This window comes from Callorhinus ursinus, unplaced genomic scaffold, assembly GCF_003265705.2.
Source record: "Callorhinus ursinus isolate GAN/ISIS: 27379988/994484 unplaced genomic scaffold, GSC_fseal_2.0 scaffold5, whole genome shotgun sequence".
Taxonomy (NCBI): Eukaryota; Metazoa; Chordata; class Mammalia; order Carnivora; family Otariidae; genus Callorhinus; species Callorhinus ursinus.
In genome coordinates, this window is record NW_027397067.1 from 41,559,736 (window position 1) to 41,576,644 (window position 16,909).

The window sequence follows — 16,909 nt, forward strand, 5'->3', positions numbered from 1 at the left end:
ATAGAAGCTCCCTTGCTTACATGTTATAAATTCTCATTAATACATACAAAGGAGGGATACCTGGGTGGCAGTCGGTTAAGCGGTTGCCTTCGGCTCCGGTCATAATCCCAGGGTCCTGGGATCAAGTCCCGCATCAGGCTCCTTGCTCAGCAGAGAGCCTGCTTTTCCCCCCGCTTGAGCACTCTCTCGCTCTTGCTCTCTTTCTCTCTGACAAATAAATAAAATCTTTAAAAAATGTATGTACAGGGGCGCCTGGGTGGCCCAGTCATTAAGCGTCTGCCTTTGGCTCAGGTCATGATCCCAGGGTCCTGGGATCAAGCCCCACATCGGGCTCCCTGCTCAGCAGGAAGCCTGCTTCTCCCTCTCCCATTCCCCCTGCTTGTGTTCCCTCTCTCGCTGTGTCTCTCTCTGTCAAATAAATAAATAAAATCTTTAAAAAAATTAAAAATAAAAATAAAAAATATATGTACAAAGGAAACTTAGAACAAAGTTCATTAACTGTATCCTCCTCTACCCTGCCCTATACTGATTAATTAATAGTATCAGTAGTTAGGGTGTAAATGCTGTGGACCTAAAAAAAAAAAATGAACTTAAGGTTTTATGAACAGCCTTTCAAAATCTATTTTGTTTGTAAGCAGAAGAGTTTCTGCATAAGTTGCTACCCCTTTTATTCAATGTTTCTTTCTTTCTTTTTTTTTTAAAGATTTTATTTATTTGACAGAGAAAGACACAGCAAGAGAGGGAACACAAGCAGGGGGAGTGGGAGAGGGAGAAGCAGGCTTCTACCGAGCAGGGAGCTCGATGCGGGGCTCGATCCCAGGACCCTGGGATCATGACCTGAGCTGAAGGCAGACACTTAATGACTGAGCCACCCAGGTGCCCCTCAATGTTTATTTCTAAACATTTATTAAATGTCTATTATGTTCCAAGGAATGCCAGGTCCCAAGGACACCGAGACAAAGACATGACTTCAGCCATTACGGAAGAGACCATCTGTTGTGGTAGACATATTGCTATGATACAGACTCACACAGGATACTGTACAAAGTCAAAGGGGTACTTACCTAACTCAGGTTGTGGGCAAAAAATTGTGGGGAGGAAAAGAGGAGTATCAGGAAAGATTTCCTAAAAGAAGTAGCACCTGAGCTAAATAAGTCTTAAAAGAAAACAAGAATTCGTGGAAAAGGAGGAGAGGAAACAACTTTCCAAGCAAAGGGAGAAACATTCACATAAGGAATGCAAACAAGACCTTGGAAGGTTCAAGAAACTATAAGCATAGTTCACCATGGCTAGAGGGCAAAATGGGGGAGAGAGGGAAGTAGGGCAGAGTAGCTAAATACAATCAATAAAATTACAAGAAAAAATTTTAAGATTTTATTTATTTGACAGAGAGAGAGCACAAGCGGGCGGGGGGGGGGGTTGCAGCAGGCAGAGGGAGAGGGAGAAGCAGACTCCCTGCTGAACAGGCAACCCGACACAGGGCTCAATCCCAGGACCCTGAGATCACAACCTGAGCCCAAGGCAGACACTTAACCAACTGAGCCACCCAGGCGCCCCAAGAAATAAAATTTTTATCTACTGCCATAGGTCAACTCCAAATCTAAATCACCATTTAGGACCTCTCTCCCAAGCCCCAGACCACTATAACCAATTGCCAACCAGATACCTCCACTTCAGTGTCCTTCTGGCACCACAAACTCAACAAGCCAAAACTGAAATCTTCTGTATCAGTGATAATAACACCATCCACACGATGGCCAAGAGAGAAACCATTATCACCCTTTGCTTCTTTCTCATTCTCTCACCTGTATCATTCATTTAAACATCAAGTCCTATTGATTAAACCTCTAAATAGCTCTCAAATCTGTGTATTTCTCGGAGCGCTTGGGTGGCTCATTCGGTTAAGCATCTGCCTTCGGCTCAGGTTATGATCCCAAGGGTCTTGGGATCAAGTCCTGCATCAGGCTCCCTGCTCAGCAGAGAGCCTGCTTCTCCCTCTCCCTCTGCCCCTACCCCCTCACTCGCGTTCTCAAACACTCTGCTCTCTCTTTAAAATCTTTAAAAACCTGTGTATTTCAGGGCACCTGGGTGGCTCAGTGGGTTAAGCATCTGCCTTCGGCTCAGGTCATGGGATCAAGCCCCACATCGGGCTCCCTGCTCAGGCATGGAGTCTGCTCCTCCCTCTCCATATGCCCCTCCCCCCGCCCGCTTGTGCTCTCTCTCTCTCAAATAAATAAAATCTTAAAAAAAAAAAAATCTGTGGGAGCGCCTGGGTGGCTCAGTTGGTTAAGAGACTGCCTTCGCCTCAGGTCATGACCCTGGAGTCTTGGGATCGAGTCCCCAATCGGGCTCCCTGCTCAGCAGGGAGTCTGCTTCTCCCTCTGACCTTCCCCCCTTCTCATGCTCTATCTCATTCTCTCTCTCAAATAAATAAAATCTAAAAAAAAAAATCTGTATTTCTCTCCATTATTGCTGTCACTTCTCTAGTTCTAGACACTATGCACACTAATCTGGATTACAATAGGAATCCTGGTTTTGTGCTTCTTTCTTGCCCCCCTCCAACCCATTCTCCTATTGCAGTCTGGTCCTTCCAGAAGGTAAATGTATCATTCCCCTGTTCCTTAATGTCCCCAGGCCAAATTCCTTGACTAATAAACAAATACAGTCTCTTCTTATCACTCCAAATTTATAGCCCCAACATACCATGCTCTTTCTCACCTTCATGCTAATATATCTGCTCCCACACTCCTCTGTCCCACTTCCTTTTAAAGGTCAACTTTCTCTTAAAAGCTGTGCCAGGGCAAGTCTAAACAGGTGCCTCTCCCGGTGAATCAAAAGCCTCATATCAAACTAAATTGTAATCGCTTTTCTTTCTCCCACTGGAGTGGTATTTCAAGAAGACAAGAACCAAGTCTCAGTTTACTGTTACGTTCATAGTGCCTAGCATATTCATTTAATGAATGACTTTTAATAAGTGCTTAATAAAAGCTGACTGAATTGTTTTCAGAAAGTTAAAAATATTACAGTGAAGTAGGAGCTTAAGATATCTCAAGGAGTATAGGGGCACCTGTGTGGTTCAGTCAGTTAAATGCCTGACTTCGGCTCAGGTCATGATCTCAGGGTTCTGGGATTGAGCCTCACGTCAAACCCCACATCGGGCTCCCAGATCAGCAGGGAGTCTGCTTCTCCCTCTTCTTCTCCCTCTGCCCCTCCCCCAGCTCATGTGCGTGCTCACTCTCTCTCAAATAAATAAAATCTTAAAAAAAAAAAAAGATATCAGGACACCTGGGTGGCTCAGTCAGTTAAACGTCTGCCTTAGGCTCAGGTCATGATCCCAGGGTTCTGGGACTGAGTCCCACATCAGGCTCCTTGCTCAGCAGGGAGCCTGCTTCTCCCTCTGCCTGCCGCTCCCCGTGCTTGTGCACTCTCTCTCCCTCTCTTTCTGACAAATAAATAAAATCTTAAAAAAATAAAATTAAATTTAAAAAAGATATCTAGAGGAGTATATAAACCTAAGAACACAGGTTGGCAATGGGAAATGATGAGAGATTTATGATTATGGAGGTAACAGGAATGTGAAGAATAAATTGGTCAAATTCCAGGACTCTGACCCACATTTACCTTCAGAAAGAGTTCCTGTGTGTCACAGTATAGCTGTCTCCCCCACCTCCCTCTTCTATCCCTGAAAATATTTTCTCTTCTCTTTTTATACTCTCCTTAAAGGTAGGCTAAGGCTATCTCATCTATTCCTACCACTTCCATTATCACTTTTATTCAGATGCGTTCCAAAGTGGTTTCTTTGGACTGGGGTGCCTGGGTGGCTCAGTGTGTTTAGTGCCTGACTCGGTATCAGCTCAGGTCATGATCTCAGGGTCATGGGGTCTAGCCCCAGGTCAGGCTCTGCACTGAGTGTGGAGCCTACTTGGGATTCTCTCTCTCCCTCTCCAGATAAATAAATAAATAAATAAATATTCTCTTTACCCCTTTCCCTCTGCCCTCCACACCCACCCCCCCTAAAAAAATAAAATAAAATGAAGTAGGAATTTCTAGCATCAATCACTCTTGTTAAGACTATATTTTAACCCAGCAATTCCACTCTAGAAAGTAATAAATAATTAAAGATGCATTGGGGTGCCTGGGTGGCTCAGTGAGTTAAATGTCCGATTCCTGACCTCAGCTCAGGTCTTGATTTCAGGGTCATGAGTTCAAGCCCCACACTGGGCTCCATGCTGGGCATAGAAACTACTTAAAAAAATAAAAATAGAAATAAAAAAATAAACACATCACTGTAAAACGTTAGAAACCTAAATGTATGAGAATATATAAATAACAGCACTACCACTCAAAAGAAATATTATGCATCCCAAAAAATGGTATTATATAGAATATTTAGGGAAAGAAACAGGATGGCTAGAGGACAGGAATAAGAAAAAAACATACTTTTTATTGTATACCCTTCTGTACCTTTTGAATTTGTACCTCATACATGTTACTTTGTCATAATAAAATAATGTTTTAAAATAAAGTATACTTTTAAAATGTTATGTAAGCATAACTCTTGGTCTATAAAGATGCACGACACATTGTTATGTGAGAAAATAAACCACAAAAGAGTAATACAGTATAAGTATGCTAATGTGGGTGATGGTGTATACATTTAAGCATATATGTATCTACTAGAGGATTTGGAAAAAAAATTTAAAAAGCTGTTAATCATAGCTAGGACTAAGAAAGGTGAGACTATGAAGGCCTTTGCTTTTCTGTACTTTCTCATTTTTCTATAATGAAATTAAAATTTACTAAAATAATTTATTTTTTAAAAAGTGACATAAAAACCACAAACACAATTTGTAATTCATTTAGAACTACTAAAACCCCTTTCAGTGTTCCTCTTGGGAAATGTAAATAAGTATCTTCGCCAGATTACAAACTCCTTTGAAAGCAAGGGCAATGGATTTGGGAATTGTTTGTTTTCTTCTTTGTATTGCCCCTCCTAGACTGTAGCTCACCTTCAAAAGTATTTTTCATAAGTAATTGTTAAAACAGATTCCCAACTTCCTACTGAGCAAATCTCTCTGGTGTACCAATGAACACATCAAAGACTAAAATTATCTTGTTCCCAACACCCACAATTCCAGACTTTTCTATTTCTATCAACAGTCCCACCAGTTCTCTAGTCTCTGTAACTAGAACTCTATCCTTTTTAACTACTTTCTCCCTCACGCATCAGTTGCCATGCTGTCCATTCTACGTCCAAAATCTATCTCGTGCCTATCCCCTCCTACTTAGTCCCACTGAGACACAGTATGACATTGCTTTAGAGCCAGGAAATACGCATTGGAATGCCTTAATCCAGCTATGCCACTTTAGGAAAGTCACCTAACCTCTCACACTCAAGTCTCCTTATCTATAAATTGGGGATAAGAATCTTTCAAAATTACTGAAAGGTAATTAGAGATAATATATTTAAATTACCAAAGCACTGCATCTTGCACAAAATAAGCATTCAATAAATGCTGGCAATGATTACTGCCTACCTGTAACCTGGAACTTTCACTACATCTCATTTTTTCTTCTTGATTTGCTACCTCTAATTTTTCTGAACCATTTTAGGTATTACTAATCAATTAATCGATTTAATGTATTTTACTAATCAATTAATTTGCCTGCTCAAAAAACTACCCACTTCCTACAAAATAAAGTCCAAACTCCTTTTTAAAAAAAAAAAAAGATTTTATTTATTTATTTGACAGAGAGAGACACAGCGAGAGAGGGAACACAAGCAGGGGCAGTGGGAGAGGGAGAAGCAGGCTTCCCGCGGAGCAGGGAGCCCTATGATGCCGGGCTCGATCCCAGGGCCCTGGGATCAGCACCTGAGCCGAAGGCAGATGCTTAACGACTGAGCCACCCAGGCGCCCCAAGTCTATACTCCTTTGCTGAGCATTCAAGGAATTCCATGATCTGGCTTCAGACTGCCCTTCAGCAGCCACTTCATACTAGGATTTTTGGCATTCTCTACAGAGGACTGACTACTCCAGGAGTCCCTGCTTTTTCATCTACAGCTGTGGAACATTTACTCTTCTACCAAAGACCAAGTTCACATGTCAACTGCCTGGAAGTCTTACCTGATATTCTCAAATGAAGAGTCATTTCTCCCTCTCCTGAAATCACATAGCCTTTATTGGTAGCACCTAAGGAAGCTAAATAAATATTGACTGGGGTCCTAATGATGTCAGACACAAATCGGCACTATGGAATAAAGATGATAAACCCTGGGGCGCCTGGCTGGCTCAGCCGGTAGAGCATGCAACTCTCGATCTCAGCCCCACATTGGGTGTAGAGCTTACTTTTTAAAAAAAGAGAGAGAGAGGGAGAGAAAGATGGTAAACCCCAAGGGATTCCCACTGCTTCTTTACGTACTTATCGCATTCTAACTTGAATTATAATTTTGTGGACCTAACCTCCAATACTTAGTTATAAACTCCTTGGGAACAAACAACTCAATGTTCCATATCCCCCACAAGGCCTTAGCCTTCCTTCAAAGGCTCAGTTCAAATGTGATCTCTACTAAGCCTCCCTCAATCACTGCCCAAATTGGTCCTATCCTCTCCTGGTCCTCAATATTTGTTTAAGAATGAATGAAGAAACACTAGATTCTTAAATATATAAGTGAATGAATGCTGATTTTTCCTAAACTAGAATGCCACTAACTTATCATATGCTTCTTTCATTTTTAATTGTTGTCTATTACTGTACACATGACAGGTCTGTTCTGAACCATGAGTTTTCTAAAGCCTAGCTGGAAGTACAGAGAAGTACGGTCGTTGAACAAGCACAGCTAACTGAACCACAAGAAATGAGACCACAAATTCATTCATTGTTTGTAAGACATGCTGAAGTTTCCAAAGTTTTTATTTTTACATACCTATAAACCATTCGTTGAAACAATTAGAAGACCAAAGTTGTCAACTTTTTATTTTGCCAAACAAAGCATGAAGATACAACCACTACTCACTATCATCACTAACTCAGAGGAAAGAAGAGTTCTCTAAATTAAGTTTACATTGAAAGAGACGTGTGAGTTCTGGGTTGTTTTATTCTATGGACTTCGTTAAAGTTCCTTGTTGCCAGCTTTCGGGAACCTTTAGTTAGCCAGCTATATTCAATTTAATTATCACAGGGCCAGTCATACGTCCAAGGGCGCTCAAGTTATGACAGAACGATTCCTCCACAAGACCCCCACCCGAGCCCCTCAAAAACGACAGTGCAACTACGCTGTACAGTTTGATTACAATTCTCTCAATTCTTTCTTCGCAAGTACTCCCCACGCAAAGGACGTTCCGTGTTATTTCATGCCCTACCGTGTGAAATCTTTCCAAGAGATAAGGATTAAAGTTTCAGGGGAAACTGGAGAACGCCGCAATCCTAAACCAAATGAGTGTCACATCTGGGCAGCACAGCTCCTGTAAGGAAGGAGACCTAGGAGGCGGCATTCAGGAACCACGAAGTCTGCGTGACCTGCTCAGTCACCTATATTGTCAAACTCAAGCCGTCCAAGACCCCTCCCAAACACCACTTGAGGTAAACCTGAGAACCATGATCCTTCTCAACACCCAAAGCTGACAGGAACAACAGCAAAACAACAAAGGGGCAAGGCAAGCTGAGCAGCCAAATCGACCAAAGACAAGGGGAACTAACGGAAAGCAGGGAAATGAAGGGGCTACCGCCGCCCTCCCTCAGACGTGGTTGCCCACACCCAAGCTGGGGGGAGGGGGCTGTGTATGTGAGGAGTTAAAGCGGCAATCGGCAGGAGGAAAAGTCGAGGCATGCCTAATGACCTTTTGTAAGGGTCCTCAAGTCGAGAAGCAGGGTCGGAATCAAGTCGCGAAACCTTACCTCAGCGCTAGGGTGTTTAAAAGTATCTAAAAATAGCAGCTCCATCGCCGAGTCTACCGCCATGTTCGCCGCGGGCGGGGCACAGGGGGAGGACTTCCGGGGCAGCGCTCCAACCTCGGCGACAGCGGCTCAGGAGAGGGAGAGACCGCAACACTTCCGGTGACCAGAGCTCTGGCGCCGCAAGCCTGGGCCTATCCGGAAGAGTGGTGCTGCTGGAAGTCTCCGACCCCGCCTTCTCCAGCGCGGCGGAGGGCGCCCCGGGAGCAGAGAGCCCGGCGGAGGGGAGAAAAGGAGGGGACTACGGCGTCGCCAGTGGTCCAAACCCCGTCCTTCTACCGGGTTGCAGAGCCACGACTGCCTTGGGATGGGGAGGTGCCGAGCAGGCTTTGGGGAGGGTGGAGGAGGGGTAGGGAACGCCGCCAACTCTGGACACCCGGCCCAGTGAAACCTACTTTCCAAGCAAGCAGCCTTTCCGGAGCTGATACTTCAATACGCGAGGCTGAAGAGTAACACTTTTTTTTAAGAAAGAAGAAAAAAAACTTGTCTCAAAACGGAGAGGTCGGGACGCCTGGGTGGCTCAGTCCGTTAAGCGTCTGCCTTCGGCTCAGGTCATGGTCCCAGGGTCCTGGGATCGAGTCCCACATCGGGCTCCCTGCTCCGCAGGAAGCCTGCTTTTCCCTCTGCCTGCCTCTGTCTCTCTGTCTCTGATAAATAAATAAAATCTTTAAAAAAAAAAAAAAGGAGAGGTTTTTTGTTTTGTTTTGTTTTTTCATCTGCAAATGTGAATGATAATGCCTAACCCACTGCTTTATTGTGAGAACTAATTTAAATAAAATCGAAGAATTCGTATAACGTGAAATGCCATGAACATAGAAATAGAGAGTGAAAAGTCTCACTGCCTCGGTGTTGATGAGCATTGGAGCAACAGGAGCTATTTTGTCGTCTAACCTGGCACAAGTGCTTGGGAGAGCGATTAGGAATTAGTAAAATAACTTTAGTCATTTTACTGTGCCTACCCTGAGTCTAGGATAATTCTCGCATATGTGCCCCAAGAAATACCTACGCATACAAGAATGTTCATGATAAAACTTAATAGTTGCAAAAAATCTGTTTATTGACTAACAAGAATAAGTAAATTGTGATATATGTATGCAATGTAATAGCATATAGCAGGTAGAAAAAAATGAACTAGTTCCATACCTACTAACATGGATAATCTGGATAAATCATGGATAAACATGGAAAAACAGGGCTAAGCAAACAGATTGAAGAAAATGTAGTGTAAAATAGCATTTATATAATTCAAAACATGCCAGATAATATAACGGGGGGAATGGATATAAATTATAAAATTAAAAATGCGTTGGAATGATAAACACTACAATTTAAAGATGGTGGGAGGGGTGCCTGGGTGGCTCAGTCGTTAAGCGTCTGCCTTCGGCTCAGGTCGTGATGCCAGGGTCCTGGGATCGAGCCCCGCATCTGGCTCCCTGCTCTGTAGGAAACCTGCTTCTCCCTTTCCCACTCCCCCCTGCTTGTGTTCCCTCTCTCGCTATGTCGCTCTCTGTCAAATAAATAAATAAAATCTTAAAAAAAAAAAAGACGGTGGGAAACTGGAGGGAGATGAAATCGAAAAGTGTACAGGGGGCTTCAAATGCTTTGTTTGATTATGTTTCATTCTTTAGGTTGGTGATGGTTTCACGGGCATGCCTCACATTATTGTTTGTGCCTTTTGGTATGGCTGAAATATTTAATAATTAATTATTTTTTTAATTTTTAAAGTAAATCTCCATCTATCCCTTTCCTCAGCAAGTTTCATTCATTAGCTAACAGTTCATCTCTTTTACTACTTTTTTAAAAGAACTAGTTCTTGGGGCACCTGGGTGGCGTTAAGCATCTGCCTTCGGCTCAGGTCATGATCCCAGAGTCCTGGGATCGAGCCCCACATCGGGCTCCCTGCTCAGCAGGGAGCCTGCTTCTCCCTCTCCTGCGCTCCCCCTGTTCGTGTTCCTGCTCTCGCTCTCTCTGTCAAATAAATAAAATCTTTAAAACAAAAAAACTAGTTCTTGCTTTCATATTTATTATTCCCAGCATTCTTTTTTTTTTTTTAAGATTGATTTATTTATTTTAGAGAAGGGGAGGGGCAGGAGGGAGAGAGAGGATCTGAAGCAGGCTCCACACCCTGTGCCAAGCTGGAGCCCAACGTGGGACTCAATCTCACAACCCTGAGGTTATGACCTGAGCCAAAATCAAGAGTTGGAAGCTTAACTGACTGAGCCACCAGGGTGTCCCATTAATAGACTATAGGTTGTTTTAGAGACTTAGGGGTGTTTTAGTTTTACAGGAAATTGAGCAGCTAATACCGGCGTTCCCATATATTCCCTTTCCCCCCGTTCAAAGATTCCCTAATTATTAATATCTTGCTTTACTGTAGTACATTTATTGTAATTAGTGAACCAGTATTGATACATTATTATTAACTAAAGTCCATAGTTTACATTAGGGACCACCTTTGTTTTGTGTTGTACATATATACTATATGTGTATTTGAATTTATAGATTATCTCTGAAAGAATTATATAAGAAACTGGTAATAGTTGTTGGCTCCAGGGAGGGGGAAATTGATGGCTAAAGTGTAGAAATAGAGGTAATCTATCTCTGTGTACATAAATTGCCTGTTAGCAAATTTTGAAAGATAAGGAGTAAAGAAAATTTGAATAAACTAGTCTTTCAAGAAATTTGTTGCATAGAACAGAGAAATGAGGTGGTTGTGGGAGGGGGACCTGGGGTCAGGAAAAAGTGTTTTTAAGATGGGAAATAACAGAGCATGTAGTTTGGTGGGAAAGAAGCAATGGAGAGAGAAACAGTGATGATAAAGAGAAAGAGGATATCTGAGGCAGCAAAATATTGAGTAGGTATGAGGGGGAGGGTACCTGGTAGCCAAGTAGAAAGTGACCTTTGCTCAAAAGAACGCTTGCTCTCTCTGGTAACAAGGGGCAAGAAGGAGTCCATGGGTACACATGCAGATGAGAGTAACGATTTAGTAGGTGGAAATGAGGAAGTTCCTTTTTGATAGTTTTCTATTGTCTCAGTGAGATCATCAGCTGATTGAGAGGACAGTCAGATGTGTAGAAGAGATAAAGTATTAACCAGACTTCTCAGAGAGCCTAGAATCCCTGAATGACTATCACCTCACATAGTGTGTAGGGTCCCAGATTCACTTCTTGCTCACTTTTTCACCTTGTTCATACCACACCATTTGATGATTCAGCTGTTCCCAGCTAGATATGGCCCCCTTAATACAGAGGTATTTTACAACACTGTGCCCTATGGCTTACATGGTTTCCTGTGCTTTGAATATGACTCCCTTAATATGGCTTTCAAAAACCTACATACGGTTACATGAGGCGACTCGGTGACTCAGTCAGTAAGCATCTGACTCCTGATTTCAGCTCAGGTCATGATTCAGGGTGGTGAGTTCGAACCCTGCCTCTGGGCTTTGCACTGAGTGTGGAGCCTGCTTAAGATTCTCTCTCTCTCTCTCTGTCCCTCTACCCCCAACCCCCCTCACTCGCACTCTCTTTCTCTTAAAAAAAAACCTACATACAGTTACAATAGCATCCAAATGAATAAAATACTTAAAGAATAAATTTAACCCAGATGGTGAAATCCTTTTACACTAAAAATTATAAAATATTGCTTTTAAAACAATTAAAGAAGGCAAATAAATGGAAAGACATTCCATGTTCATGGATCAGAAGACTGTTAAGATGACATTACCAAAAAAAAAAAAAAAAAAAAAGATGACATTACCTAAAGTGATCTACAGATTCAATGCAACCCCTATCAGAATTCTAATGGCCTTCTTTTTTTCAGAAATGGAAAATCTGATCCTCAAATTCATACGGAATTTCAAGGGGCCCCACGTAACAAAAACAATCTTGAAAAAGAATACACATCCTCCAAATTACTAATTCAAAACTTACTACAAAATTAGAGCAATCAGAACTGTAGTAATGGCATAAGGATAAACATATACACCAATGGAATAGAATTAGAGGCGAGAAATAAACGTTTACATATATAGTGAATATACATGTCAAGGGTGCCAAGGCCATTCAATGGAGAAAGAATAATCTCTTTAATAAATGATGCTGAGATAATTGGGTATCTACATGCAAAAGAATGAAGTTGGACCCTTGCTTTATCCCATATACAAAAAAACTCAAAATGGGTTGAGGACTTAAGTACAAGAGCTAAAACCATTAAACTCTTAGAAGAAAACATGGGTAAATGTTCATTACCTATTATTGGTCACCAATACATCCTTAGTATCTGGCACACACTAAACACTCAAAGATGGTTATTGAGTGAATTGATTTCTTATTTGCTATTTTGAATCACTTACAGAGTTATATATTGTGCACGTGTTATATATCATATGCATAGGTTGTACTATTTTTACTCTTTCATTTTTATCTGTCTTGCTCATCAGATTATCAACCCACCCCCCCTCACCCTCCTCCCCAGGGCAGGGTTCTGTAAACAGTCCATAGTAGCTACTGCTATTTGACCGGCCATAGTGTCTTTCCTTCTTTGATTTCCACCACCCTGCAGTAAAAAGAGCAACTTGAAGAAAAGCAAAAATTGCCTCTAATGTGAAAAGCAATGTACGTGAATTTGAATGCTTTCCGGGAGCGACTTGACAAAGAGGCTAAGAAGTGGGAGAGAGCTAACCAGCCCAGGACAACTCAGTATTGCATTTATTTGGTAACAGATGAGCTCCTTTCTGAGGTGACTGACATACACACAAGTATACAGAGCATGCGGAGGATCTGCGTGAACTGCCAAGCATTTCAACCTCTCCAGAGACCAAGTCTATCAAGAACAACTGATTGGGTAATCTGGCAAACTGCCAACTACTAGCCATCCATCCACCAGCGGGAACACAAAGAGCCTTCATTTTCCTCCCGCTCTGAGCAGGCTGATTAAAAGCAACAGCTGCTGCCCTTTCTCCACAAGACTTGATTACGCTAATTCCCCACAGCCAAGGGCTTGCCGTGAAACTTCCATATCATTCTTCAAAACGTAGTCTGGAGAGTACCTAAAAATTTGAGAAACATGGATTGTAAACTATTATCTACACAAACTATCTCGAAATAAGCACACCGATTAGTGCCAATTGTTCTGAAAGATTTAATGACCCCAGCTATTTTTCAACTTTTTTTGCAGCTTCATAAAGGCATAACACTGTGGGATCCTGTCTGTTTTAAAGATTGGCAAATGGCCAAAATTTTGTGGTTCAGTTCTACTGTGGGTACAGAGCCTACACCATGTAGGCTATAAGCCTTACATAACGCACTTTTCCTTTTTTTAAATTGCTCTACTGTGTTTAGCAGATCCACAATCTCTCAAAGCATGCTCCCTTAAGAAGCCCATGGAAAAAAGGTTTCTGTGATCAAAAATAATTTGGGAGGGGTGCCTGGGTGGCTCAGTCGTTAAGCGTCTGCCTTCGGCTCACGTCATGATCCCAGGGTCCTGGGATCGAGCCCTGCCTCGTGCTCCCTGCCAGGCGGGAAGCCTGCTTCTCCATCCTCTACTCCCCCTACTTGTGTTCCCTCTCTCGCTGTCTCTCTCTCTGTCAAATAAATAAATAAAATCTTTAAAAAATAATAATAATAATAATTTGGGAAACTCTGTATACCCTGTCTCTCTCTTAGACCTTCATCATCATTATAAACTCTAAGAAGTACACAGAGAAGAAACTTTTCTAACTTTTTAGGACTTAACAACTAGCACTTGCAGCTTAGTCTAAACTTGCTCTTAACAACTCCAATGATTTCTATACCCTTAAGTGCCAGTGACATCAGCCTTATGGATTATTCTTAGTACAAAGCTAGGTACAAGTACCCTCCAAGTACAAAAGCTAGGAGGATTATAAGATGGCTGGTAGAATGAATAGAGTTGGCTAAAAACTTACTTTTATATAAGAACTTTATGTTAGTTGGTGAGCAAATATTAATTAGGTTCCTCTCTCTCTCTCTCGATCCACTTACACCCCTGCATCAGAGATTCTACCCCATCTAAATCTTCCTCGGTTTGTGCAGTAACCGTAATCTGGTCTCCCAACTTCAGCTAATTTGACCAAGGTTGGTCACCTAGCACAAGGTAGGTTGTAGAGAGTCATCAATTGGCAGCAACCTCTGACTAATGTGGCCTGGCTCAAAAAGATAAGAGATCGGAGTGAAATTACCAGCTGGTGGTGAGACAGAAGGATACAGATTCATGGAGCAGAGCCAAGCCAAATTAATGACAAAGGATTAAACTGAAACAAGCATTGATGGTCACCTGTGCTGAGGTCCCAGTGCTGAGGTAGGCCCAGCCATGTCACTGCTCGTTTGAAATTAATGCTTCCTACTGTAATCCCCTTGTGTCCCCGCTAAGCGTGGAAACCGACACTGGGCTAGATCCCATGATCCTGAGAACATGACCCGAGCCGAAACCAAGAGTCGGACAATCAACCAAACGAGCCACCCAGGCATCGCTCTTGCAAACAGTTCTACTTTGAAACAACTACTTACCAAGTGTTCTTCTGCGATCAGTGGAACGTATGCAACAAAATGAAATATGGCAATGACCTTAATTGAACTAACAATAAAGTTACAGAAATAAAACATAAATTTTAGAAACATAACTGATCATCTAAAACAGTTTATAAAATTATAGGATATAGTATAAAGAGATCACTGGACTTAGAGTAAAAAACATGAATTCTTGAGACCCAGGACTCTGTCAGAGTTTTAACAGAGAAGAGATGTCACATTCAAATGTTTAATTCAAGGATGTTTAATGAAAATGGGGCACCTGGCTGGCTCAGTTGGTAGAGCATATGACTCTTGATCTTGGGGTCCGGAGTTCAAGCACCACTTTGGGCATAAGCTTACTTAAAAAAAAAAAAAAAGAGGAATGAATGTTTAATGATATATTTTTAAAAGAAACAAAGAGGGTTTAATGAAACTTTTGAGGTAGTGAGAATGATTATTGATCACGGTGATGTCTTACAGTGTACATTCTCAGAAGTCAGCAAGCTATACACTCTAAATATGTGCAGTTTTATTGAATGTGAGTTATGCTTCAATAAAGCTAAAAAAAAAAAAGTGATGTTTGGGGCACCTGGTTGGCACAGTCGGTTAAGTGTCTGACTCTTGGTCTTGCCTCAGGTCGTAATCTCAGGGTCATAAGTGCAGAGTCTGCTTAAGTTTCTCTCCCCCTCTCCCTCTGCCCCCCAAAACAAATTAATAAATCTTTTTTTTAAAGGATGTTTAAAAAGGAACTATTTACTGAAGTGTGAGCAAAGTCAAGGGTAAAGCAACTATGGACAAGCAATCCTGAGAAGCCATTACCACCCTAGGGCTGAACGAGCACAGAGAAGAGACCTCATAGGAAATCATCAGAGCTGTAGCTGTAAACATGGGGCCAGAAGCCTACAAACTATTTGTTATCATTTAGGAGGAGATAAGAACAGAATTTGAGAGTGAGTGTTTACAACTTCTATACCAATTTAATAGACTAATGTTATGTTTGCTGAATCAAATAATATAAAACCTGGGGATTATATTTTGTAGGTCTTTGGGCTTTTTAATTTCACTTTTCTAGGGGCGCCTGGGTGGCTCAGTTGGTTAAGCAACTGCCTTCGGCTCAGGTCATGATCCTGGAGTCCCGGGATCGAGTCCCGCATCGGGCTCCCTGCTCAGCAGGGAGTCTGCTTTTCCCTCTGACCCTCTTCCCTCTCATGCTCTCTATCTCTCATTCTCTCTCTCTCTCAGATGAATAAATAAAATCTTTAAAGAAAAAAAAATTTCACTTTTCTAGTAATTCATTTTGTTACTTTTTTTAGAAATATTGGTCAGTGGTGGGATGGTAATTTAAAAAAATGATTCACCACTGATAGTTTGAAAAACACTAAACTAGAGGAATTGAATCTCTGATAAAACTTGAGCTCTGCATGAAAAGAGTTAGGGAACATGGGTATACCTCAGTCTCTTTCCTCCCACATTGATCTCTCTGTCTTTGGAGAGTGACTTAGTCTCAGTGAGCCTCAGTTCGGCTCACCCCCAAAGAAATGGGGATCCCTAGACCACCATTCACTTATTCTACCATTCTCCATTCACTTCCTTAAGCCAGAGACTTGGCAGTCATGTTTTATTCTCTTCACTCCCATCCCATCCAGTCAGTCCTGACCGGCTCACACCTCCATAATGACATTTACACGTGGCTCCTCCTCTCCCTCCCATGCCCTGCCTTATCTGAGTTCCTCCACATTTGTCCACAGAGCTACAATAGCCTTTTGACTGGTCTTGCTCTTCTCCAGGGTGACAGATGCAGATTTGACTAACTATTCCCTAACTTAAGTATAGATCTTGAAAGTGAACATTTAGGGGCGCCTGGGTGGCTCAGTCGTTGAGCGTCTGCCTTCGGCTCAGGTCATGATCCCAGGGTCCAGGGATCGAGTCCCACATTGGGCTCCCTGCTCAGTGGCAAGCCTGCTTCTCCCTCTCCCACTCCCCCTGCTTGTGTTCCTGCTGTCACTGTCTCTCTCTGTCAAATAAATAAATAAAATCTTAAAAAAAAAAAAGAAAGTGAACATTTAGAAAAACTTAAGTGTTTAGAATCCTTGAATGTTTTGGTTTGGTTTGGTTTTGATCTTCAGATTATAAATGCTTTCTTATCCTTCCATGCTTCTAATCATGCTCTTTTCCTCTGTTTGAAATGCCCTTGTCCCTTATTTGCCAGCTAACTCTCTATTCAGCCTTCAGAACTTGGGAAGATTTCCCTGACCACCACACCCAATACAAGCAAGCAAGGGGCTGCTATATGCTCTTATTGTACATTTTACTACTCACTTATTTCTTCATTGGAATTAACCTTACCTTTAGAAACTGTAAACCCCTTGAAGCACCTGGCTGGCTCAGTCAATAGAGCATGTGACTCTTGATCTCAAGATCATGAGTTC

General features: G+C 42.0%; 1 protein-coding gene across 2 annotated transcripts in view; it reads right to left on the reverse strand.

Moving 5' to 3' along the window:
- The window catches only part of VIRMA (vir like m6A methyltransferase associated), a 61,646-nt gene extending 53,609 nt beyond the window's left edge, over positions 1 to 8,037 (reverse strand). Inside the window, exon 1 of one of the 2 annotated variants that reach the window (XM_073892971.1) lies at positions 7,897 to 8,037. In XM_073892971.1, coding sequence (XP_073749072.1) covers positions 7,897 to 7,959 — 63 coding nt within the window. In that variant the 5' untranslated portion in view covers positions 7,960 to 8,037. The remainder of the gene's footprint in view (positions 1 to 7,896) is intronic. The other variant, XM_025870845.2, reaches the window with a different exon arrangement.
- Between the last annotated feature and the right edge of the window lie 8,872 nt (positions 8,038 to 16,909).